A 24,295-nucleotide genomic window follows, 5' to 3' on the forward strand; every position below is an offset into this window, starting at 1 on the left:
GCCTTCACACAACAGTTATTAAAATGGTAGATTTTGATCAGCTAAAAAGCACGTTGCCTTAGCTCTACACGCGACCTAATTATTAGCATGCACCCCATATAGTAGCTAGTTTTTGGTAATTTTGGCGTATTGCAGCAAATTCATTAGGTCAATTATGTGAGTTAAAATAATTGTACAGGGTTGATGGAGGAGTCAGATAATTATAGATAATTATGTGGGTATATATATATAGGGTTAGGTTTAAGTTTTTATGTTACAAATTCGCTAATTAAAATTTAGTACTCGTCTTATAATTTTAAACATTTGTGATCTAGCTATATCTGCACTCTAAGCAAAATATGAACTATGTTGTAAGCCTTGCATGCATGTGATTGAATTTGTGATCAGTTACAAATACTTGTAATCTAGAGTCTGGAACTGGACCTCGCCAGAAACTCCCACTTGAAACATCAGAAAATGTTCAGAATCCCACCAGCAACCAATACGTCACATTGGATAATGCTCACACGGAGGAACAGGATACACAAAAGACCAACATTTGGGCGGGGAGGCCACTGCTAAACGTGTACTTCATGAATCCCAACGTTCTCAAGGAGTGGGCGAATGGGACAACCATTGGTACTATCATGGCCTGGGCCTCTTCTTGGAATTCTCCCCTCTACAAGCATATATCCCGAGGTTTGAGGAAACCAATGATGATAAAACTGCCGACATCCGTGTCATGTTCTCAGGTGTGCATGCAATTAGCACTGTTATTACTTCGCTTTTCATTGATTTTCAGGATCTCATCTATATTCATACAGATTCATCTGGAAGCTGGTCTGCAGTGGGTACTGACGTACAAAAAGTCAAAAAGATGAAACCAACCATGATGTTGGATCTTGATCGTTCCTTTAAAAGGTACCTTGTCATTCACCAGTTTGGACATGCCCTAGGACTTGAGCACGAGCACCAGCGCACAGACTTCTGGGATGGTATCAAAAAGCACATCGATACAGAGAATTGAAGATGGGAAGTGACAAAAGCACAGGGAACTACACTTCACCGGAGGCCTTCAAAAGAGATTGGCTGGAATTGGGGGTGAAAACACACAGGGAAAGTGCTATTCTCTATGACCCACAGAGCATCATGCACTCGTGGTAAGATGATATTATAATTATAGCGGGAAATGTTCGCGGGGTGCAAAATTCGCGTTTTTCGAGGGCAGAGTAGTTAACACAAAAATTGAAACTGGGATAAACTCCCATGCACCGCTATTTCACATGCAAAGCTATTAGTGGGTGTGGTTTCTTGGCATTGAAATGTGAATATTGGAACCCACGAACATTTTTTCTGAGGCTGTAGCCAAACAGTGAAAATGTGCACCCGCAAAAATTTCCCGTTATACTATATACGCATGCATGAGAGAAATTCATATACAATTGATAAAATCCATGGCACCTTAAACATTATTATTATATGTGCGAAATGTACCAATGAATCTCGTTATGCATGCATATATATATATATATATAGGTTTGCTGTCAACTGGCTTAAAGATCCTAAATATCATGAGCTGGAGAATGTCAAGAGTGACTCAAGTCTAACAGATGATGAGAAGAGGTTTCTGGAGGGTATTCATGCAAGGAACAGGAAGTATGTACTAGCCCCCTCGAAAAGCGACATTGAGTATCTTGAAGAGGTTTACAGCCAAAGTAAGTATATATGTATGACACTGGATCTCAGCTCTGTTATATCTTAGATGCCACTTGAATGCATGTATTAGTATATCCGATCTCTGATACGAAGTCGGATGAGTACGTACGGTACATAGTGAGTTGCATGCCCTCTTCTCTGTATACGCCCTTGTTGTTGCAAGTGCAACATGCTCTATTAATTGCCTTTTGAACAATAATTATCATACAATACATGCAGCTATCTGACATGAATATGCAGTACATTCTATACACAACAACTTAAAAGCTGCATGCATGGCAATAATTAAACAAAATACAAATAATAATAATTGTCTGTATAAATGTCATTGTATAGCAGGTCTTCTGGGGATTTGTTTCTTATACGCATCCAAGTTGACGTATAACTTGAGCATTGGCTAAGTTTGCAAGCTGTTCCTTTTAGCTACAGATTATGATGTATAGGGCTTGCATGGGTAGGGTGCAGCAGATAGAATGTTTCTTGCAAGAGAGCTTGTTTGTAGACTCTAGGTAGGTGGAGCTAATAGGTTCAAGGTAATTAGTTCATCCATACAGGGGCAACTTGAGTGTTCAGAACTCTTTCAGCATGTTCAGTATGAGTAAAACTTGACAATGATAGCTGTTGCTACTTAAAATGAAAGCACCGCGGGTGCTGATGCCTGGTGGAGGTGCCAAAGCTAAGCTACAATAGCTAGCTTTTATACACACATTGTTCATGAACATTTTTAATTTTGCTGCTTATACGTATCTATATGCAGAAAATCACAGGGAAACTCAAAGAGTGGGTAATGATCGACGATGATCCCTGGCTGCAAGTCAGCAGAGCCTTGCAGCTCTCTTCTCACTCTTGCAGCTACCAATAGCTAGCATTCTAGTGCAGAGCTAACTACTAAGTAGAGTAGCAACACTCGTGAACAAGTTTTGCTACAGACTCTTCTGAAAAGGCTGCACGCCGAATGGCATTCCAATACCATTGCAGCCTTTTCAGAAGAGTCCGTAGCAAAACTTGGCATAACTCAAGAACGAAGCTTTATTTTGCAAATCCACGAATACGAATCCAAGAAAATATGACTATATATATATAGAAACTCGATCTTACTTGCACTTCATTGATCCGGCCTTGAGCAGCTGTAACAGTCTATATACAAACACACACATGCACACAAACACACAAACACACTATACCGTATACCTCGCTTGCGCATGCGCACCGAGGCATAAAAACAATGTTTTGCTGCCCATTATCTAACCATTACATAGGAAGAGTTAGAGGGATTGGAAACCGTCGGCGAGTATAACATTCGTGCTACGCTGCGGTTTAATCGGTTTAATCGAGGCCATTACAACAATACCTATATTTCCATACACAGTGCATAATGAACTACAAGTATAATTGTGCTAAATCTGTGCAACTCACTATATTGTAGTAGTTATAACCAGGCACGCTTACATTTCCATTAGCTCTTGGGAACTTTACTGCTTTTTATTAGGTGTGGTCAGTCATTAGCATGCAAGTACCCTAATTTACCGGATAGCTTATTTTGGAAATGTTCGGGTATAATTGGCAGATCTTATAGAGCATGTGAAGTGTCCGGAATAATTAGAACCAGCATGAAGAATGCGAGCTAGCTAAGTTTAATAGAACATGCAGTGTGCAACTGAATAGTTGCACTATACCTATCTAAAACTATAGCTAATCCTCCAAACTATCTATCTTGTTGGCTATAATAATAATTTTATTGTCCGGATATTTAGAATTAAAGTACCAGAGTGTCCGCTGTATTAGAACAACGAAAATTACGCAGAAAAGTGTCCGGGGTAAATAGAATTGTCTGATAAATTAGAAGATATATACGGTATACTATTACTTATGGACTATATAGGCGTGTTATAAATTATTGAAAGAGATAACGTCTCGATCTAGAAAACACAACTTTCTTATTTTGATGGAGTTACCTGGCAAAAATGTTGCTTATTAATAGTCTCATTTATAGGGCGTAACGTGAATAGTTTTCGAGGCTGCATCACGTGTACCACTCTATTGCCAATCCCTCTAATCTGGTGCAAACGAGTGGGAAATAATCGACCATGATAGTTGCTAAAAAGGATGCATAAATTCAAAGTCCATAATTAATGGCTGTGTTGCATGGTGCAGCTTTTTCAGTCTCTTTTCTCACTCTTGCAGCTACTATAGCTTGAGCGTTCTAGTGCAGCAGGGGCATAGGCAGCTAGGGGAGGTGCTTTAGGTGCTTGAGCACCTCCCCCTGATGATCGATCATGACTGCTCTACTGTATTAAGCTCCTCTCCTATATGACTGTATGGATATTCATTCATGTCAACAATTGCAAACAACAATATAGTAACAAAGCAAACTCACTTTTGAGCAAAACGAAACATGGCGAGAGAGTCATTAGAGCAGCGCAGCTTGCAGCACTCGTTTTACTATCACTTGTAAATATCAAAAAAGTTTTTTGCGACTCAACGTAGCTGACAATGATCCACGTGGTGCATATTAAACCTTTATACTATGTTTTCATGATTGTTGGTCCAGTGTCCGGTAGTCAATTGCTAATAAAAGCTGGTTGGGTACTAGACAGCTGCATGCTTGTTGTATAGAGTAGAGAGGTGGCTGTTCCTGAGAGGTAGCTTTACAGTGAATTAAGTCCTTGTATATATACTGAGCCAGACTTGAGTGTTTTGTATATCGGGTGATTGCTCTTCGGAGGTTCCACAAAGTATAATTATGTTCATTCTGCATGACAGCAAAATTCTTGTATTGTACAGATCCCAAGGAAGAATTCAATGCTATTGAGTTTGAGAAACTCATAAAACTGGTTGATGTGAACAAAATTAAAGGTAATGTGGAGCGCCATCTAATAGTTAAATATTTAGGGGTACATGTACATTGTATATACGCAAACCTGATGGTTATAAGCAATCATTTTATTCGTTGCAGGTATATATGGCTAAGTACCACTGATGAGACTGACTCTGATCAAGCACAGCACACATGGAGGAAGATAGCACAGGCTACAGCTGAGGCTAACATGGAATTGTTTTGTGAAATAGTTGAGAGATGTTGTCTTGCAGTAAGTGAAACCTTGGCTTGACAATTAGAATTTCTTGTGGAAAGGACATTAACACTTGTACTAGATAGCTTGTGATTTGTCGTAAATAGTGAACTATAGCTGTCACTAATTCTAGTATATAGTAGCTTTATAGTTGCATGACCTTATTTTATAAGTTCTGTATTAGTGTTCTATATATAGAAACTTCTTCGTTTTATACAAATAGCATGTGTGTCTCTGTACGTCCGTCTGACCTAGCTAAGCTAACCAAGGCATTAGATCCCCTGCTAACATTTAAACCCAAATACTTTTGTGTGTGAGTTGTAAGTGTGTGCATGCGTTTATAATTCAGGTCGATTGTACATACTTGTCTCATCTGCATGGTACTTGTACTAGTAATAACGTTATTAACACGAGTATGGAGTTAAAATGTCATTTGCAGGCATGTGTTCTCGATCAGCAATAATTATAAGGCAAAATAATTACCTGATATATATTTACAATTACACGTAATCTATACATGTCACGTATCTATGACCGTTAATTATCATCACAGGTATTATTATACATATAGGTGTATGCAATTTTAAGGTCATCGGAAATGAGGATCCATATAACGTACCCTAAATCCCACAAATTGAGATCCTCCCAATAATTATAACATTATACATTTAAAGTATTGTGACGGCATGCACAAAAGTGTAGAAATGAGTCGCACGTACTGCATTAGAAAAAACACATTTAGCATTGAAGAAATGCAGTGCTAATACAAAGAAACAGTATACCTATGAAAACCTAACAGTCTTCCTATCAGTTCTATGTAGTTCATCATGCTCTTTTCTTCTTGTTTTTAGTTCCTCTACTTGCTTTGTCTTCTTAGAGCGAGATCTCATGATCATGTTGTAGAGCCGTTTCCTTTTTTTACTCATGGCCATGATGGCTAACTTTTTCTCTTCTTTCTCCTCGTGACTGGCCAGAGTCTCGACTGTCACCGCCTCTCTAGGCAGCTCTCCAGCAAGCACTGTGCCGACAGGGAATGATTGTACTGGATCTAGTCGAGGGGCCTTCACTGCAGGTGCTGTGGGGGAGGGGGTATTGTACATTACTTACTGTATGTGACTACAGCATAATCAACAGGTTGGCTGCACATGACTGTATAGGTAATACAAATTGATAAGCACATTGAGCACTGCTTTACTTTACACACCACTATCCTCCAATAAATCCTCCTCCTCTGATTCAATAATCTCGCCCGGTATCTCTTCTGCATCCTGAGCGATGGCCTGGGCTCTCTCGGGAGGAATATAGTCACCAGGTCCCTCCTCTGTGAACGGGGATAGGTGGGGAGGCAAATGGGTACCCGGGGAGTAGTCGTCAACTGGGAGGAGTCTACGCAGGTTGACACAGTCAAACACCCACTGAGGTTGAATATAGGACCTGCACAGATAAAAACAACAACACTTCTTAAAACTATCCAAAATGCATGGACTCGTGACACAAGCCAGGAAAATATCAAAATAATATATACATTGTAGTCGCATCATTTTCACCAGAACACGCTCCCTAAGAACTAAAGACTGTAGTATCCTTATAGCAGGTATAATTATTTCAAAGGTATAAACTTTCGTGGAAAGATTGTTAGAAGAATACATATAAATTTAATATCAAGATTTGGCTTTATATTGAGTACACGTATGTACACTGTACAATACCTACACTGTAACAACACATACCTTGAGAGGAACCGGTGTAGCTGTGCTGGTCTGTCCACCACCTGGTGAGTAATCCCCACGTCCGACTCAGGATATGTGGACCCCACCACACCCCCTTCCCAAGAGACCATACCTCCAAAACAACGTATGATAAAGGTAAGCACTTCCCGAGGTACTTCACGTGACAAAAAGAAACGACAACCTTCGAATAGTTGCTTGAGTTTGGTCTTCTTTTCCTCTTCTTCAGCAGCTTTCTTGTAAGTGGCGTCTTCTTCAGGCTGTGGGGAGACGGTACAATGAAATGATAGCATAAAAATGTTAGCATTACAAATAACAATTTCCTGAAATGAAACAGACAGCCTACAACAATGCTTACATCTAGGTCCACTGGAATATCCTCATCCATGTCTTGAGCATCATCCTCTGCAAAGTATTTATGTACATCTAAACCTATGCAAGCAAGGGGCAATGCTTACGTTCAGTGGGTATCCTGCCAAGACTATGACTCAAAGAAGCTAGCATCTGCAGAAATAACAGTAGTGTACAACATTTTTACAATGTACAATGCCTAGACATTGCAGTAATAGTACAGACACACATACGGTGATACCGGTACATGTACGATTGATAAGTCTAACAGGGTATTATACAGGATTTTGAAGTAGAGGGGGGAAGTAAGAAAAGTAACCAGAACATTTTGCTAAAAAAATGGTCAACTGTTATTTCAATACCCTGTTATAGTATGAACATTTCCAGCTATGGACACTCAGTCATACAACTAGTACCTGAATGCAAAAAAAAGGGGGGGGGGGGATATCCCCCTTCCCCCCTGTATGACACCCTGTCTAAGAACAACTCCTTCCCACCCACACACCTCTGTGTGATCCTCCAACTCATCGCTGACGAGACTGTCTTCTGTGTCCAGGAACTGTGTGGGGTAGGCATTAACAGCTGGCTGTTGGGGGAGGCCATCGATCTGCGAGAGGATAGAAGTATAAAAAGAGTACACATTAAAATATATAATTATTGTATGTGCAATCTACAGTATTTGTTGACAAGTAGAATGATAATGAGATACTGCAGTTATGGCCTTCAAATGTAGGAACTGGGAACGCAACATGAGGTGTAAAGGTCACTAGAAAATTAAATCCTTGTACTCTGAACTATGATGGAGTGTTGACCACAAAATGCAATTTGAATCATTATGCCTCGAGAGTACAGTGGAACCTCCATAAAGGATACTTTGGGAGCAGAGCTTTTGTCCTCTTTTCAAAGGTTCATTCAAATTACTATTTATAGCGATATCAAGGAATTATAGATAGTATGTTTATGTATTCTCTGTATGGAACCTATTTCTAGAACTTTCAAGAAGCTAAGGAACTTGCTGAAATCAAAGATATAAAGCAGAGAATGGCAGTATGATTAGCAATAACATTGCAAACACACCTCTACCATATTGGACATACAATATGGGTGTGGTTTCCTGTTTGTCCGTTATAAGAGGTAGTTTTGCACAGAGTTGGTCAATTGGGAGCATGAAGCTTGCCCTCTGTCTGGAATCAAGAAGGTCTGCTTGTGGGAGGTTGTTTCTGTGTACTTATATAGTGATTTCAATCCGTGCCATAGCTAATGTCCTTTATAGAGAGGTTGTCCTCTAGTGGGAGGGTCCACTGTATTCAATTTTTTTTTGTGGAAAGAGAGACTATTATGTTATGGTCTATACTGTTGCACTACTCATAAGTAACTACATGTATTACTAGGTGACAAAACTTTATTGTAAAGATTGTGTGGTCATAGCCAATTTCAGTCGTCAAATAGTAGAGCAAGAAAGACTCAACAGGAACTGAACAGTGACCTACTAGCAGTCTATGATGTACTGAGGGCGGCTCGATAAGTTCTATTTGTCTACAGACTAAAGAAAATGCCTCGTTGGTCGGCTATTTTTCTACTTTTACACAAGCTAACTCGATGACTGTTTAATGTTTTGAAGAAATTGTTTCGGGCCGCCCTGTCCCTTTCCTCGTTTAAATAGATAATTGCCTTGCTGGCAAAGAGCACAATGGCGACTAGTGTAAGAGAGCTTGTGCTAGATAATTACTGCGTGGGCGAACGCTGCATTGTAACCTTAGTTATTCTACTTTCCAGGCTTAGTTGCAATCAATAACGTACAACACATGCTCACCACTGGAGGGTACTTGAGGTTGAGAGAGTTATAGAGCTTGAAGTTGACAAAGCCGAGAATGGAAGCATGGAACTCTATGAATGTGAGCATCACTCTGAAGTCCACATCTGTCGGCATCTGCAGGAGGACAGTGAAGTACAGTCAAAAACAGATAAACAAGTTAGAAGATAATTTATGGAGAGCAAAACGTTTCTCTATAACGCTTTGTAAAAGGAAACAATGAATACAGTGTATTGACTTTGATGTACCTGTTGGCTAAATTGATAGGGTGTTATCCACGTCAGAGTTTGACCATCGACTTCAGCTTGAAAGTATATCCCCTTTATTGATAGAAACACCTGGATAGTGGTTGAGACATAAATCATATACTGGCATCTCATAAACACTTACTTTTCTGAGTGCACGAGCCTCTATAATGTAGCGCATAAATTCAACAGTCAGTCTCTTGCAGTTGCTGACTATGCTAGCCTGTTATACACGTAAGTTAGTGCAATTAGTACAGCTTTGCTCTAAGATATTTGCAGTTGCTCACCTGTAACCTCTTGTGCTGTGGGAGGGTTGAGAAGAGGAACAGCATTGTCAGAGCATCATCCATGTCTCGGAGTGCGTCTATGAACGTGGGGTACCTACAGTGTATAGAGATTGAAGACAATGTACATATACCAGGGTTAGGGTTAACTTCTAAAATAAAAATGGGTAAATTCCAATTTCTTACATGTACAAACATCTTTATTATAGCTCCACCAGAAAAATAATTACGAGCAAACCTGAGTGTTAATGTGTGTGCTTGTTGGGGAGGGGGGGGGCTGACACTCACCTTTCTCTGACAATGTGGTCCAGTGTGTACAGTGGTTTCCTCTCGTACAGTTTCTCCACCGTGTGATGCTCATCCTTGAAGTATGCCTTCTTTACTTTCCTCATAAATACCTTGAAGTCCCTAAACTTTTCCAAAAGTGGCTCATGAGCCAAAAACTGAATGTCTTTGGCGTAGTAGTACGTCTTATGGGCCGTGCTGCCTTTGTTGACCTTCTTCACGTTCTTAGGCTCGTGAGGATAGATGCCTTTCAAGATGCACAGGCGGCTGTACAGAGCACACAGCAACTGATATCATACAGAGCACACAGCAAATGTTCAGAGCATCATGCTATTACCGGTGTTGCAAAAGTGCCTCAGCTACAGGTTTATAGTACAAGGCAGTCAGCTAGGCAATTACATACATTGTACATGTTACATTTTACTGCTAGGCTTGTACGAGATTGGCACAGCAAGGGACTTTCTCATGTGTTTATTGTTACATGTACGAATTACACAAGTTGTAAACCTAAAAGACAAACAGCTAGAAAACTAATGCAGAAGTAAGATGTCATACGAGCGAGAAATTTTCGTTAATACCAACACAGTACAAATCATAATTGCTACTGTCTCTATTACTCTCTATACACCCCTCACCGAAAATCTGGCAGTGACAGCTGAAGCTTCTTCAATGCTTTATTTCTGGAGATGTAGGTGGTGACCATCCCACTCTCCCCCTACAGTGTAAGAAATGCAACTTCTTATCAGTATTCCATGAGGTCTTTAGTCTTTTTTTACCTTTCTTTTACGTTTGCCCATCTTTCTTTTCCCTGCACGCCTTAGAGCTAGAATTAGGTGAAGGAGAAGATAAATCTAGCTAGCTTTTAGGTTGACCACGTGGTTGCCAACGACCACGAGGAGGAGAGAAGTGCTGACTTGACAGTAACAATTTTTACACGTGAGGCGCATCACTTGGAACTACCTTGGCGGGAACTAGCTGCTCTGTCTTCCTAGATCCTCTCTTCTCGATCTCCAAAGTGAAACCCAGATTCTCCTGCTCAACAATGGTGAACCTCACAAGTGGAGCTCTAACGGTATATAAAAAACATCCTCACCTTAGGCTAAGAAACTTTTAACACCTTCATAATAATCATATAGCATGTATTGGTTTGGGCTCCTTTTGTACGTCAATCATTCTTCTCCCTGCAGGCCATCCTTGAGGAACGTCCTCCGGAGAAGCCTGTTGTCCAAGTGCTTGTAAGTTTTGTGTGTGTGTTGTATCATGGTCTCATAGTAATCTATGGTTGTTATGTGCGTGGTGCTTTATCTGTATGCGGTATAGTACTATATACGTTACCACATCCATAATCCCCCCTCCCACAGAACATGAAAAAGATAGTTTCTCAAACTAACGCCCCTGAGAGGTGGAGGCTGCAAATATCAGACGGCAATCACTATCAGCCATGTGAGTTTCGGTGTATTAAGCCCTCATTAATTAAACTTCCTCGGGGTAAAAAGCTTTAGAGCTGTCTTTATCAATAAACGCCCATCTTAAATAATTGCCCATGTATGGGCGTGGCACTGTGAGTGGAGCTAGTAGACATGCGGAAGCATAGCTAGCCATTTTGCAGTTTGTCAGCCACGTGTAGTTTTATCATCCCCCCCCCCCACACACACACAGGTATGATGGCTCCCCAACTAAACTCTTTAGTCACTGACAATAAAATCCACAAATTCTGTGTCATCCGGATGGACAGATACATCTGCAACATCGTCCATGGAAGGAAGTGAGTCACCCATCATCAACACACTGTCCTCAAATTGTATTTCTGAGGCTCTGTCTATACTATCACTGTATAGAGGACACGCAAACTTTTTGAAAATGCTTTCTCCTCACAGTCGTGCCTTAGGTCACGGCAGTAATTATGCTTGTGCTATGCAGTCTTTCATTTTAGTTGTTATACAGTGATAATCTGTTTCCACTGCAGGATCATCATCCTCATCCAGACGAGTGTTGTTAAGGCAGCTGAAGAGGTTGGAGGTCGTGCCCTTGGTGACCCCCAGATCCTCAACCTAGTGACAACAGTCGAGCCTTCCCCAGGACAAAATGGCCGACCCGCCCCAGCCACCTTAAGTCAGTAATGACATGGGTTGTAAGCCAATTCTCGAACTTATTGGATACCTTGTATAATGTATTATACTGTGTTGATTGCATCAAAAAGTTGTTTCTGGGAAAGAGAACGTCTCGTGTGCATGTTCCTATACATTTTGAAATGAAAGGATTGTACTTTGGTAATCCTATAGACGTACTCCATGTGGACAATACGAAGGTTGTACTACATAATTAATGAGAGACTGTAGTTCGTGTTAATGAGACTGTATGATCATTAATATTAGGTGAGCTTTAGCATGTTCCAGGTTCTAGGTGTGAATTGTTGGCATAGTGATATTTGTAACGCTGTCCTGATGATAACGCAGCAATCATGTATTTTATTCTCCAGGCAAACCAGGTGTCAATGGTGGTGGCCGTGGTGATAGTGGTGGTCCTGCAACTGGAGCCTATCACAAGTAAGCGTGTGCACATGATAGTCATATTTGTGTGTAATTCTCTACGATGCATGGCATGTGTGTGCGAGGCCTAACCCTTAACCCCACCTTCCTTCCTCCCTCCCCCCCACACACAAACACTATAGCACTGCTCCTCCTTCTCGGCCTGCCTTCGGTGGTGCATCAGTATTGACCTCCCCTGGGGGGACGCCCCTCTCGTCGAGAAACATCATCCCCATCACCGGTCTGAACCCCTACCAAAATCGATGGACCATCAAAGTGCGTGTGTCCTCTAAACCAGCCATTAGAACATGGAGCAACTCACGGGGAGAGGGGAAAGTGTTCAACGTGGACCTCGTTGATTCCACAGTGAGTGGGTGTGTGTGGGAGGAAGGGGACGTAGAGTACTTGAGTGATATCTTTTAGTTTTCAATTGTGCTCATACTGTACATGTACGTGTACAGTTGTCAGCTCCTACTCTTACTGTACGCTTATCTTGAGTTTTGGTCTGTCTCTCTCTAGGGAGATGTGAGAGCGACCGCTTTCTACGACTTGGCTGACAAGATGCATAGTCTCTTTGAGTTGGGAAAGGTACGTATGTACATTGTTGAGTGCTAGTGTGGCTCTTCTGTGTGCATGACTAAATATAGTAGTCACTAACATTGCTTTTCTCTTAATTCTGGTATTTTGAATAGGACTCACAAGTATAGATAGTCGAAATATAATCTGTGCTTTACAGTATATAAATATTTCCCACCTACTATACACTTTTGCCATGTAGTCTAGTGGGGTTTAACTGTCATAAATTGGCACCTCAGGGCTACAAGGGAAAATATGGCTCATAAATTGGCACCTCAAGCATATGCAACAAAAATAACAATAATGGTGTTTTCGATGAATGAAGATGAATGAAATGTCTTGCATGAGAAACAAAATGTCATAAATGAAAACATATAGTTGGGTGTAGTCTGTAGACTAGTTCATCAAACATTTTGTTGTGTGCTTGCAGAAGGAGCTGCTTTAGAGACACTCTGGGAGAGGGCTAGGGCTCAGGCTGAGCCTTGCTCACTAGCACTAGTACTGCCACGCCACTGCACTAGGCCGGTTCAGCTTCTGTATTCAAAGAAAAAGAAGCCAGTTTAATAATAATATAGGAGTGGCTATTTTAAGCTTACCTTTTCTTGCTTACTAGCCTGGCATAGCCGAAGAGAGCTGGTCTAGACACCGTCTAGAGCTAGCTGTGTTGTTTTTTCTGGCTGGTTGCAGGTACGTGGAGGGAGGGGCTGGCTGCTCATATTCTGTCCAAGCTGCGCAAGGCTTTGAGTGTGGACAGGACCCGACGAGCTCTAGTTGTCTTCTTGTTTGAATAGTGTTGCTATGTGGTAGTCATGCAAGCTTATATAGCTGGATGCATAGCAACCAGTCAGCCAATCAGATGAGACATATATCAGTTAATACACAGTGCCTTGGGGTTTATGACAGTGAACCACACCTCCCCCTTGCGCTTACGCCCTCATAGTCGGGAGGTTTACTGTCATAAACCCCTCTACACTGTACATTAACTAATACTTATGTACAATTAAACGTGTGCATGCAATGCTGATAAACTGTAGTTACTGTCTGTGTTACGTGTACCTGTGTAAATATTATGAGTTCTTCATTGTAAATGTGCTGTAGGTGTACTACATCAGTCGTGGTCGCCTCAAGCCAGCGAACAGGTCCTTCAACACCACCAGCTGTGAGTACGAGATCACGCTCAACGAGGATAGCGAGGTCGAGCCGGTGAGTGTGTGTGTGTGTGGGGGGGAGGGTTATTGGCAGTGTGGATCCAGTGAGTGTGTGGGGATATGTGTGGCTAGTTGGCTTTAAATTTTTCTCGTCATCTACTGCATGTACGTATTAGAAAAGCACCATTCATGTGATTCACTGTGTCATTCATGATTCTTGCCCACAGTGCATGGAGGTGGACACCAGTCTTCCCACCATAACATACAACTTCGTACCCATCGACTCAGTGCAAGGAGTGGAGCCAAACTCTGTCATAGGTACAGTACATGAATGTACATCATAGGACGTACTATCTACATGTATAAAGTAGCACTTACGTTCTCACCCCTTAATTAACCTTATACCGTGTATATACCTGCTTAATTTTGAGTGTGAGGCACTTTCGATTGCAAATTGCTTAATCAGCAATTCACAATAATTATATGTCAGGGTGTCATACAGGATTTTGAAGTAGAGGGGGGAAATGAGAAAAGTAACTAGAAAATGTTGCTAAAAAAAGGTCAACTGTTATTTCAATACCCAGCTATGGACACTCAGTCATCATTGAAAGGGGGGGAAATTTGAGCTATGGGGGGATATCCCCCCTTCCCCCTGTATGACACCCTGTATGTAGTTAAAAAAGCAATAGGGCTTGTACAGTGTCATTCGCAATTCTACCTGTTCTAAACCTTTTGTCCTTTTTACACAATTTACTCTGTAGTCTGCGTGTATGAGCGGTAACATCACTATGCAAGAAAGCCATGCAAATATTACCAATGTTGTTGAATTACTTGCACATTCAATTTATAGACCTGGTAAAGGGTCACGGAATTAGAAAGCCAAATACTGCACGTATCTGTCACATTTGATGCATTATCAACTTCTACCGACTGTACAATCAGCATTTTTGCACTACTGCAACAATTTACATATTTAATCATTATTGTGTGCGAATGAATTTACCTCATGCTCTCAGATGTGATTGGCGTGTGCAGAGATGCCTCCGACCTCACCACCATTGTCACCAAGGCCAGCAAGACAGTTTCCAAGCGTGATGTCCACTTGGTCGACCGCTCTAACCATGTCGTCAACTCCACGCTGTGGGGGGCCGAAGCCGAGGGATTTGAGGATGATGGGAAATTTCCTGTAATTGCTATCAAGGGGGCGAGAGTGTCCGACTTTGGGGGGCGGTCCCTCAATGTAGGGTTCAACAGTGTACTGACGATTAACCCTGACATCCCTGAGGCTCACCAACTCAGGGGGTGGTTTGACAACTTTGGAAAGAACGTGGAGACTACTTCAATCTCTGAATCTCGTGCTGGAGGAAGTGAGTGGTATTCTGATACTTTGTAGTACAAAAGGATTGTATTGCTTATACGTGGATGCTGACCATCAATTCCATAGATACAAATAATCTATGTTTGTTTGTGTACCAAGAGCTCGTATCTATGCAAATGTGTGTTAATTAATATACAGTACAGTATACAGTGTATGTGTACAGTCAAATTGCTACTCCTGCATAGACATGTGATCAAGTATAAATCTAGATACTTGTTATATTCCCCTCGCACACTCACACACTCACACACTCATGCAGCCATGCAGACAGCCTTTCTCACTCTGAGCCAAGTGAAGGAGCTGAACCTTGGACAGAGGGAGAAACCCGACTACTTCTCTGTGAAAGCCTCTGTTGTGTTTGTCAAGAAGGACAACTGCCTCTACAAGGCCTGTCCATCTGCTGAGTGCAACAAGAAGGTCACTGAGGACAACATGGGTGGCTATTTCTGTGAGAAGTGTAATCAGAGCTTCCCCGAGTTCAAGTACAGGATGATCCTTTCGGTGTGTAATGTGTACTGTGCTTAGGTGTGTACAGTGTTACACTGTAGGTAATGTAATGTACATGTACAGATGTGTACAGTATTACTATTATTACTAACCCGAGGCGCGTGGGCAGCCACGAGTTATAGTAGTCGTTTGGTTTATCTGTTTTTTTGTGTATACTAAGACTCCAGGCTTATTGCGATACTGACTTTGCTATGATCCTAGTCCACAGTGCATGAGCACTACTAAAACAAGAGTTCATTACTCTTGTACGTACATGTATGTGTACTTGTGGATCAAACTAAGTTGCAAACGTGTTTCTGCTCAGATACTTTTCAAAAAGCATGCTGGATCTTTTTTAGCTACGATAATGGTCAATCCTTTCCTTTTTCTACCAATATATAGCTAGATCTAGTAGCTTCATGTCGTATAGCTTTGGTGCCTCCACCGAGGCATCAGCACCCGTGGTGCTTTCATTAATTTGGAAATCAGCCTTAAAAGACAGATCACGTTGCAAGCAAGCGACCTCAATTCGAGGCTAGGAAAAATTGGGTGAATTGTGTGTGGTTACATACATGTACCTGTCTGTGTGTTAATTTTCTAAGCTTCACTTTCATGTCAACTAATTTGCCCTCACATCTCCCCACCCACTTCCCTTGATCTCAGATCAACACAGCTGATCACTCTGAGAGCCAATGGATGACGTGTTTCCAGGACACCGGCTCAGAGATCCTGGGCAAGTCCGCTCAGGAGCTAGGAGAACTGAGAGAGGCAGATGAGAATGCTTTTGACAACCTCTTCCAGCATGCCAACTTCAAGGAGTTTGTGTTTCGAGCCCGAGCCAAGATGGACACTTACAATGTAAGCTTGTGGTAATGTGTGCTGTTCCCATATCCAGAATGAAAGCGCTTAGACTACAGTGTAACGGCCACCCCTGAAGAAAGGCCAACTACGATATAAAAGCCAGACACCCAGGTTCCAAATGTGTACAAAACGACCCCTCAACAAAGGCCGCCTCTGTATAAGGGCCAAAACCTTGTTCCCCAAAGGTGTCCGTTATTGAGGGTGTCCACTGTAATGTATATAATTCCAGAAAATCAGGACTTTACATAGTAGTACTCGTACTGTAGCTAAACCATAGATACTAACCTGAGCTACATGTATATATGCTATACAATTTTTATGTTCATGAATAAGCCTGAGTGCGCATGCATATACGGTTGTGTGTGTGTGTGTGTGTGTGTGTGTGTGTGTGTGTGTCTGTGTAGACTGCTACAGCCGCTCAAGGATCAATGAAGTGCAAGTAAGAGTTTCTATAGGCTTCTAGTCATGTTTTCTTGGATTTTAATTTGTGGATTTGCAAAATAATGCTTCATTCTCTAGTTATACTTGGAATGCCATTGCAGCCTTTTTAGAAGAGCACGTAGCCAAACTTATTTACCGAGTGTTGTTACTCTACTTAGTAGTTAGCTCTGCACTAGAATGCTAGCTATTGGTAGCTGCAAGAGTGAAAAGAGAGCTTCAAGGCTCTGCTGATGGCAGCCGGCCATTAATTTTAGACTTGAACTTTTGGCATCCATCGTTTTTAACAACAATCATGGTCGATCATTACCCACTCTTTGAGTTTGCATGCAGTAATGCAAAAATTAATGTTCATCATGACTAGACTGTGTATAAAAGCTATTAGTAGCTTTATGTTATGTAGCTTTGGCATCTCCACCGAGGCATCAGCACCCGCGATGCTTTCATTTATATAATTTATGATAAGTGTTTTCATAACTTTCTGTACTGGCTTTCATGTACTGGCTTTCATGTGTTTTAATACCACTCTTGTCCCTCTTCCAGGATGAGCAGCGGCTCAAGTGCTATTGTGTGAGCGTGGCTTCTGTCAATTTTGTGCAGGAGACACGAAGGAATATTGAGCTCATCAACCAGATGATGTGAATTGCTCGATCCCTGGAGGGTCATCAAGACAAGGACTGTGTTTAACTGTCATGAACTTCTCCACTATATGATGCAACTTTTGATTACTTGTGTTGAATGATTTGCATTTATCTTGCTATACACGGCTTATTATTATTGCCATGATCTGAGAAAAGACTGGTATTTTAATCGGCCTGGTCTCGAGGCTAAGAAAAGACATAAGCCTGGGCCTGGTCTCGAGGCTAAGAAAATATACAAGCCTAGCCTCGAGACCAGGCCGTATTTTAATCGGCCTGGTCTCGAGGCTAAGCTTAGCCTTGTTCTCAACCGAGTTGTCTCTAAAATAACGCTAGGTTGCCCATTTTTTAACTTTGTTTTATTGAAAAACAACCGGGCCTGGGAATAGCCTCGATTCCAGGCCGCCTTTCTCTCCGCAGTGCTACGCTGTGCCAAAAAGTGCACGTGACTGTTAGCCTATGAGGCATCTGTTACTAATGGTTACAACGCCGGCATACCTACTGTACACCTATTTTCGGAACAAGCTTCTTGCCAGTACAGTTAAACCTGTTCTCACTGTTATTTTCCCTGATAATCTGATAATGGCCAAGACATTGAAATCAACTCCTGAAGCCTCTAAAAGAGTGATAAAACTGCGAAGTGGTAGGCTGGTTTTAGAAAAAAAGCTTACAACAAAACATATGTTTTGCTGAGTTTTTGTATGGCCGGCTATATTTGACTTCTTAATTATGTCTGTGCCTTTTTGAGGTATGCTAACGATGACTATTTTCAATTAGGTGCACTCAAGTCCTCTCTCAGTGATCCTCGACTTCTAGTGGCAAATAAGAAATCGATCTGTAAGTCATATAATTATAGCTAAGCCACAAACAAGAAGAACAAACCTTTTTAGCTATTGACTTTTTGTTTGTTTCATGTAGATTCACCCGAGCGACTTCAACAGCAGTCAACTGAGACGAAAAATGTCAAGTACATGTATAAAGGTATTATTAATGTGCACTGTATACACGGCATCATTATGCCTTGGTGTGCGCACGCAAGCGAGGTATTAGCCTCGTTCCCAGGCTTTAATAGAATGAAGTTGAAAAATGTTATTTTAGAGACAACTCTGTTGGGAACGAGGCTAGCGAGGTATATGGTAGTGTGCATGTGTGTGTGTGTGTGTCTGCCTGTCTGTCTGTGTAGAATGCTAGCTACCAAGGATCAATGAAATACTTTTAGTCACGTTTTCTTGGATTTCAATTCGTGTATTTGCAATAATGCTTCGTTCTCAGTTTATGCCAATGTAATAATAGTTATTATAATTATGTTAGACTCATCATGCCTCTTCAAGTTCCACCAAGACTCATCAGGACTAACCATAGAATGCAATTAGTGCAGGCATTAGTATATAAACTAGTTGTTAAATTGTGGATAGCAGTCTTGTGAATAATATCAATAATCTACAACCAGAGGAGGCTGGAACCACTTGACCTTAGCTAATTAAGGTCACTAATTGGATTTATCCAAACTTCTCTTGCAGACTACTTCAAGCCTAGTTTTTAGTGTCTATCATTTATTTTTCAGGGGGGTCAAATTTTATTTTCGCCAATTTTGCTCAGAAGCAGAGATACAAGTCTCAAAGCCAGCTATGCAGTGACCTCGAGAACAAGCCGCTCATGATATCGAGGCTAGTACAAGAGCAAAACTTTTGATTGTACTCTGCTTCTGAGCAAAATTGGCGAAAATAAAATTTGACCCCCCTGAAAAATAACGTTTTAAACTGACAGACACTAAAAACTAGGCTTGAAGTAGTCTGCAAGAGAAGTTTGGATAAATCCAATTAGTGACCTTAATTAGCTAAGGTTAAGTGGTTCCAGCCTCCTCTGATCTACAACTATCAAGTGAACCTCTTCACACCTACTTGAAATGCCATTGCAGCCTTTTCAGAAGAGTGCGATAGCAAAATTTGTTTATAGAGTGTTGCTATTTTACATAGTATAGTAATAATTATAGTTCTGCACTAGAACGCTATAGCTATATATTGGTAGGTGTATGCAAGTGAGAAAAGAGCTGCAAAGCTACACTGTTGCAGCAGCCATTTAATAGACATTTTGGCCTTTTTAGCAACAATCATGGTCGATCTTGTCGGTCCCACTCATTGAGTTTCCCCGTATGCACGCCCATTTCACTCAGTGGTTGCCTGCATGTATATAGCCTTGTCCCCAGGCTGAGTGGGGCTGAGTTGTCGTATATACAGCAGATATAAGAATGCACGTACATCATGTGTGATTTAATAGCTAGTATATAACTTTTACTTTACACATCCACCGAGGCATCAGCACCCGTGGTGCTTTCATTCCTTTGGTGATTGCTATTACCATTACCAGCACCTTTTTTTATTATCCTTTCTCCATTCATTGCAGGTCCTCCTGGTACTCCTCCCACTCCGAACAAAAGAATTATTGACATTGTTCATAAGCTCAAGTCTTGTCCAAGAAACTGCCTCCTTCACCTGCACCAAATACGAAATGAGCTCCCAGCTGAACTGGACAAACTGACCACTACTCTTCAAAAAGCCAGCTCTGCAGTAATCAACCTAAGCCCAAGACAGCTGTCTGTCGAGAACACCGAGAAAGCGGCAAAGCTGTTGTCACATGGTCTGTCTCTGACTAGAAAATTCCGCGGAGAACGAGCAAGTGGTGCTGCATACAAGCGTGTTGGGAGAGTGAAAAGACTGCTTGTTGTGGGAGTGAGCGCGGCTGAAGCTCTCACTAAAGCACTCACAACAGAAGAGATGGAGGAGAACAATGAAACTTTACAAGTTACAGGACAGGAGCAATTGAGTTTTCAGAAAACGAACGATGACACTCGGCAGGCAATCAGTGAGCTACTGTGGACAACAAGGAAGGAAGTGGAGGAGAAACAAAAAACTCTCTTGAATTCCACAAAGAATTCCACAAAGCTGCAAGGCATTAAAAAGCCGTTGAAGAGCATCCTAAAAAGCACGAAGAAGCTCACTAGCGCTGGCGTATCTTCTCTAATGGGAAATCTGGTCTCTATCAATGCAATTCTCAGACCTAATGTACAGACCGATGATCTTATAAGATGCCTGGATAGCTCATTTAAAACTGTCAAGTACGATTTCTCCAAGTCAATGTATACCGTTGCCAGTCAGCTATCCAAATCTTTCTTGACTGTGACTACTGCAACTGCTGACGAGAAGCAGACTTCCCACCAGGTCCTCACAGACGGATCAGTGAGGTTTACACTTTTTCCTGGTCGCCTCACTAAAGTGCTTGAGGAGAGAAAGAAAAATGGACAATCAATGATTTTTGCCAATACCCTAGACAAAGGAAAATGCGATAACCCAACCTGTTTTATTAAGAAAGGCAGGCTGACAAGCTTGGTTCAAAACAAAGAAATTGTTTGTACTGCTGCCAAACGATTTGCAGAGAAGATAAGACAATCTCTTCATGATCGTTCAGTGCCGACCAAGTCCACGGGTTGTGACGTCTACAGAGTAACACTCGACATAGACTGTGCCAGTAGCACGAAACACAGAACTGATCATGACTTACATGAACTAAAATGTGTGTATATATAGTACGTGTGTGTTGTGTATAACTGTTTTCTGTACTCGTATAATTTCTTATTTTGTAAAATTATATTTCTTTCCATTGATGAAAGTCTGGTATGCGATAATATTACGTAAAAACAATTTTATGAGTAGTTATAAATTACTAGCAATTAAGCACATGACTGTAATAATACTATAATTATTAATGATCATTCTAAATTTTGATTGGTGCATGGGTAAATAAGGATGGAATTTTACTCTATATTTTGGACGTGCTACCATTTGAAGCATAATAAAACATACACAGCACAACTCAAAGCATTGTTATAAAAGATAGGGTATTAAATTACATGGTGAGCCTCTCACTGCATACTCCACCCCTTTTACGCTGGTGCATCAGGTACAGCGCGGATGTCGTACCATAGCTCGATCTTCTGGTTCAAAGAATTTCATATAGAGTCAAAGATCAAGTGTGTCTTTCCTCCTCAGCAACGAAACGCTGGTTGGCTGCATTTCAACAACTTTATCAACCAGCCCAAAACCACTCGATAAAATTAATTATGAATGGTGAATAATAATTATTATGATACTATAAAAGGTACGACTATAACACTCGCGATCGATCAGCACACACATCACGTGCACGTACACGGAGCAGCATGGGTAAAGAATTCATATTATTTTAATAAGCAACGTGCTACAATAACTCAATATCAAAAAAAAAATTTAAGAAAATATTTGCACTCTATTGTTGCTATAATCAGACACATACACAACACCACACTGGTCTACTGCTATGCCATAAGGCTTTTTGAACTGCCCTCGTCTAGATCCATACGATCCAAATGACTTGAGAAACACCCCCTCACTTGTGAACACTGAGACACGCCCGTTCCCATCTTCATCTTCTCCCACATACACTAGATCATCACTGCCCACACAGATACTGATAGGATCGTTAAGTTCTCCATCGTTACTGCCTTCGTTCCCAAACTGCCTCAGATAGCCACCATCGGATGTAAAGACTTGCACTCGATTATTACCTGCATCAGCCACATACACACAACCACTACAATCAGATGCAATGTCCCAGGGAGAGTAAAACTGTCCATTACCACCACCTTCACTACCGAACTTGCTGGAGAAGGTTAGATCAGAGTTAAAGATGTGAACACAGTGAGCACTGTTATCAGCCACGTACACCTTATTCCCAGCGACAATGTTGACACACATACCAAAAAGATCTCTAAACTGGCCAGGACCATCGCCATTACTACCTATTTCTGCTATCAAATCTCCTCCGCTTGAGAACTTCAACAGTCGATGCTTACCATAGTCAACTACCAGAATGTTGTCATCACTGTCCACTGCCACACCTTGAGGATATTTCATCTCCCCAACAGCTGTACCTCGAGTGTCTAATTTTCGCAGCTGGTTCCCTGTGGGGCTAAATATCGAGACAATACCAGCATCGTATTCAGCTACAATTATCTCCCCAGCTTGGTTGACTGCCACTCCACAAGGTGACTTGAGATCATTGATAGTGTTGATAACAGTTCCCAGTTTATCGATTGGAGTCTTGACTGCCACAGGGAATGGACTTCCTGCCACATCCTCCTCACCCACTCGCACGTGTAGCTGATGAGCCCCGCCCACTGTCGCCTGGTAGGATATCTCATAATCTCCCATCCTTCGTTTCTTCACACCATCTTTTGTGGTTTTGCCAGTTATTTTGGAGACGAGTTTGACGTCTGGCGGCGCTGAATTTAGCGGAGAAATAAATCGATAATACGCCGTTACATGTTCTGTAGTGATTGCTTTGCAAGGAATATTAACACAATGCATGACTCCAAATTCGTTACAGGACTTAACCATCTCAACAGAAGGCACAAAACAGGTGTTGGCCGTCTCACGAGGCTCTAGGTTGTTGAGGTCAAAGGTGTCTACCAGCTCTCTCACTTGCTTCATCACACCTTGCTTCATCTTTAGCACGTCTCCTGGAGATCCGGTACGAATGCTCTCCCTCACGAAATGCAGGCAGTTGTTACATTGGGTTTGGAAGATCTCTATATCCTTTCGTTGATCAGAGAGGGTCTTGAGCTGTTGTTGAGTGTGGCCTTCTAACCCGGTCATAAGCTCCGCCTCACGAGCATCAAAAGCTCGACGAATCTCATCGAACCTCGCATTGATATTGGTTGAAATTTTCCCTTGGTGCTCAACAATTTCGGCATGCCTACCATCCAGATTGGCCAGAGCTGTGTCGGTGGCCTCTAGCTGTTTTTCAACGGGTCCCAGGGAGTCCAGGATCTCTTTCTTGTGGCTCTCAAAGGTGTCGGTAATCACACAGTATTTGTGGTCTTTGTGTATATGAACGATACAGTGAGTGCAAATCAACTCCCCACAAGTTTCGCAATAAAGTTTCATATTTTCGTCATGTTTCGGGCAGCGAGGGAATGTCTTCTTTGGGGAAATTAGATGAGTCAAGTCCCCTTCCACTTTTTCGATACTAACAACTTCGTGGCCTTCAAACTCCTCCCACTCTTCGTGCATTTCAGTACACTTCTCGCAGATGAACTTGGTGCATTGTCGGCAAAAGCTAGTGGCTTTACGAGTCGTCTTTACACATTTCTCACAGGCCAATTTCTGAGGCTCTTCAATTTTCTTGAGTGTTTCCCGGATGTCAAAAAGATGGTGGACATGAAAGGCAGCCTGGAGGCCGCTCACAGCAGTGGGGGGTAGGGGGGTGGGCTGGCGACACTCAGGGCATTCGAGCTGGCCTTGTCGATTGTGGGCAAGTATTTCCTCGAGACAATGTTGACAGTAGACATGGAAACAGGAAAGGAGTCGAGCGTTGGTGTAGGGCTCCAGACAGGCTGGGCATGACAGCTGGTCCTCTACTTTGGAGAGAGTTTCTTGAGCAGTACTCAGTCTCTCAGCCATTGACAGAACTGGAGAGGAGAGAGAAAAATATTTAAAGGGGGCCCGTCTATCTTTTCTTTATGAATTAGTACTTTACTTAACCTATCAACTGAGAAGCTTAAGGTGTACAACAATTATGTATTATGCATGCTCACCTTTATTAATTTTAGTATGATATATAGCAGAATGAAAAGCTCAAAGCTCGGCAAAAGCAGCTGTATATAGATACTCTCAGCTCTCAGCTCTCACAGTGACAGGTCAGGTGATGCATGCATGATATAATGCATGATTTGAG

The 24,295-nt window shown here is 41.7% G+C and overlaps 5 protein-coding genes across 5 annotated transcripts; 3 read left to right on the plus strand and 2 right to left on the minus strand.

The window, feature by feature from the left end:
• The first annotated feature begins 396 nt into the window (after nucleotides 1–396).
• On the plus strand, nucleotides 397–4,869 carry LOC135340358 (uncharacterized). Its single transcript, XM_064536687.1, has 5 exons — nucleotides 397–731; nucleotides 804–1,139; nucleotides 1,516–1,694; nucleotides 4,480–4,552; nucleotides 4,655–4,869. Exons 2-5 carry the CDS (start codon nucleotides 1,009–1,011, stop codon nucleotides 4,803–4,805), a joined length of 534 nt encoding a protein of 177 aa, XP_064392757.1. The 5' UTR covers nucleotides 397–731; nucleotides 804–1,008; the 3' UTR covers nucleotides 4,806–4,869.
• A 616-nt stretch (nucleotides 4,870–5,485) lies between these two features.
• LOC135340357 (pescadillo homolog) lies at nucleotides 5,486–10,397 on the minus strand. Its single transcript, XM_064536686.1, has 13 exons — nucleotides 10,248–10,397; nucleotides 10,107–10,186; nucleotides 9,475–9,738; nucleotides 9,190–9,283; nucleotides 9,048–9,125; nucleotides 8,906–8,995; nucleotides 8,658–8,774; nucleotides 7,350–7,451; nucleotides 6,952–6,997; nucleotides 6,852–6,898; nucleotides 6,497–6,753; nucleotides 5,971–6,200; nucleotides 5,486–5,841 (listed from the first exon to the last, which is right to left on the minus strand). Exons 1-13 carry the CDS (start codon nucleotides 10,266–10,268, stop codon nucleotides 5,549–5,551), a joined length of 1,719 nt encoding a protein of 572 aa, XP_064392756.1. The 5' UTR covers nucleotides 10,269–10,397; the 3' UTR covers nucleotides 5,486–5,548.
• On the plus strand, nucleotides 10,382–17,672 carry LOC135340356 (replication protein A 70 kDa DNA-binding subunit-like). Its single transcript, XM_064536685.1, has 14 exons — nucleotides 10,382–10,543; nucleotides 10,659–10,706; nucleotides 10,833–10,914; nucleotides 11,131–11,236; nucleotides 11,438–11,583; nucleotides 11,951–12,017; nucleotides 12,143–12,365; nucleotides 12,519–12,587; nucleotides 13,674–13,778; nucleotides 13,951–14,041; nucleotides 14,740–15,090; nucleotides 15,361–15,602; nucleotides 16,251–16,445; nucleotides 17,430–17,672. The coding sequence occupies exons 1-14, from the start codon at nucleotides 10,514–10,516 to the stop codon at nucleotides 17,526–17,528; spliced, it is 1,854 nt and encodes a 617-aa protein (XP_064392755.1). The 5' UTR covers nucleotides 10,382–10,513; the 3' UTR covers nucleotides 17,529–17,672.
• A 222-nt stretch (nucleotides 17,673–17,894) lies between these two features.
• On the plus strand, nucleotides 17,895–21,169 carry LOC135340566 (uncharacterized). The gene is made up of 4 exons (XM_064536925.1): nucleotides 17,895–18,167; nucleotides 18,302–18,361; nucleotides 18,443–18,505; nucleotides 19,928–21,169. Exons 1-4 carry the CDS (start codon nucleotides 17,984–17,986, stop codon nucleotides 21,106–21,108), a joined length of 1,488 nt encoding a protein of 495 aa, XP_064392995.1. The 5' UTR covers nucleotides 17,895–17,983; the 3' UTR covers nucleotides 21,109–21,169.
• A 570-nt stretch (nucleotides 21,170–21,739) lies between these two features.
• On the minus strand, nucleotides 21,740–24,295 carry LOC135339322 (tripartite motif-containing protein 2-like). Its single transcript, XM_064535395.1, has 2 exons — nucleotides 24,156–24,295; nucleotides 21,740–24,029 (listed from the first exon to the last, which is right to left on the minus strand). Exon 2 carries the CDS (start codon nucleotides 24,019–24,021, stop codon nucleotides 21,808–21,810), a length of 2,214 nt encoding a protein of 737 aa, XP_064391465.1. The 5' UTR covers nucleotides 24,022–24,029; nucleotides 24,156–24,295; the 3' UTR covers nucleotides 21,740–21,807.

This window comes from Halichondria panicea, chromosome 8 (assembly GCF_963675165.1).
Source record: "Halichondria panicea chromosome 8, odHalPani1.1, whole genome shotgun sequence".
Classification (NCBI taxonomy): domain Eukaryota; kingdom Metazoa; phylum Porifera; class Demospongiae; order Suberitida; family Halichondriidae; genus Halichondria; species Halichondria panicea.

What these genes read in the sequence shown, in the direction of transcription:
- LOC135340358 (XM_064536687.1), top strand. Translation starts at nt 1,009, where the DNA reads ATGGGAAGTGACAAAAGCACAGGGAACTACACTTCACCGGAGGCCTTC. An exon ending in CAGAGCATCATGCACTCGTG is followed by an intron (nt 1,140 to 1,515) that starts GTAAGATGATAT and finishes ATATATATATAG; the next exon opens with GTTTGCTGTCAACTGGCTTA. An exon ending in GATGTGAACAAAATTAAAGG is followed by an intron (nt 4,553 to 4,654) that starts TAATGTGGAGCG and finishes TCGTTGCAGGTA; the next exon opens with TATATGGCTAAGTACCACTG.
- LOC135340566 (XM_064536925.1), top strand. Translation starts at nt 17,984, where the DNA reads ATGAGGCATCTGTTACTAATGGTTACAACGCCGGCATACCTACTGTAC. An exon ending in AGTGATAAAACTGCGAAGTG is followed by an intron (nt 18,168 to 18,301) that starts GTAGGCTGGTTT and finishes ATTTTCAATTAG; the next exon opens with GTGCACTCAAGTCCTCTCTC. An exon ending in TGTCAAGTACATGTATAAAG is followed by an intron (nt 18,506 to 19,927) that starts GTATTATTAATG and finishes CATTCATTGCAG; the next exon opens with GTCCTCCTGGTACTCCTCCC.
- LOC135340357 (XM_064536686.1), bottom strand. Translation starts at nt 10,268, where the DNA reads ATGGGCAAACGTAAAAGAAAG. An exon ending in AGGCTCGTGCACTCAGAAAA is followed by an intron (nt 8,996 to 9,047) that starts GTAAGTGTTTAT and finishes ACCACTATCCAG; the next exon opens with GTGTTTCTATCAATAAAGGG. An exon ending in CTACACCGGTTCCTCTCAAG is followed by an intron (nt 6,201 to 6,496) that starts GTATGTGTTGTT and finishes TTATCTGTGCAG; the next exon opens with GTCCTATATTCAACCTCAGT.
- LOC135340356 (XM_064536685.1), top strand. Translation starts at nt 10,514, where the DNA reads ATGGTGAACCTCACAAGTGGAGCTCTAACG. An exon ending in GCAACTGGAGCCTATCACAA is followed by an intron (nt 12,018 to 12,142) that starts GTAAGCGTGTGC and finishes CAAACACTATAG; the next exon opens with CACTGCTCCTCCTTCTCGGC. An exon ending in GTCTCTTTGAGTTGGGAAAG is followed by an intron (nt 12,588 to 13,673) that starts GTACGTATGTAC and finishes AATGTGCTGTAG; the next exon opens with GTGTACTACATCAGTCGTGG.
- LOC135339322 (XM_064535395.1), bottom strand. Translation starts at nt 24,021, where the DNA reads ATGGCTGAGAGACTGAGTACTGCTCAAGAAACTCTCTCCAAAGTAGAG.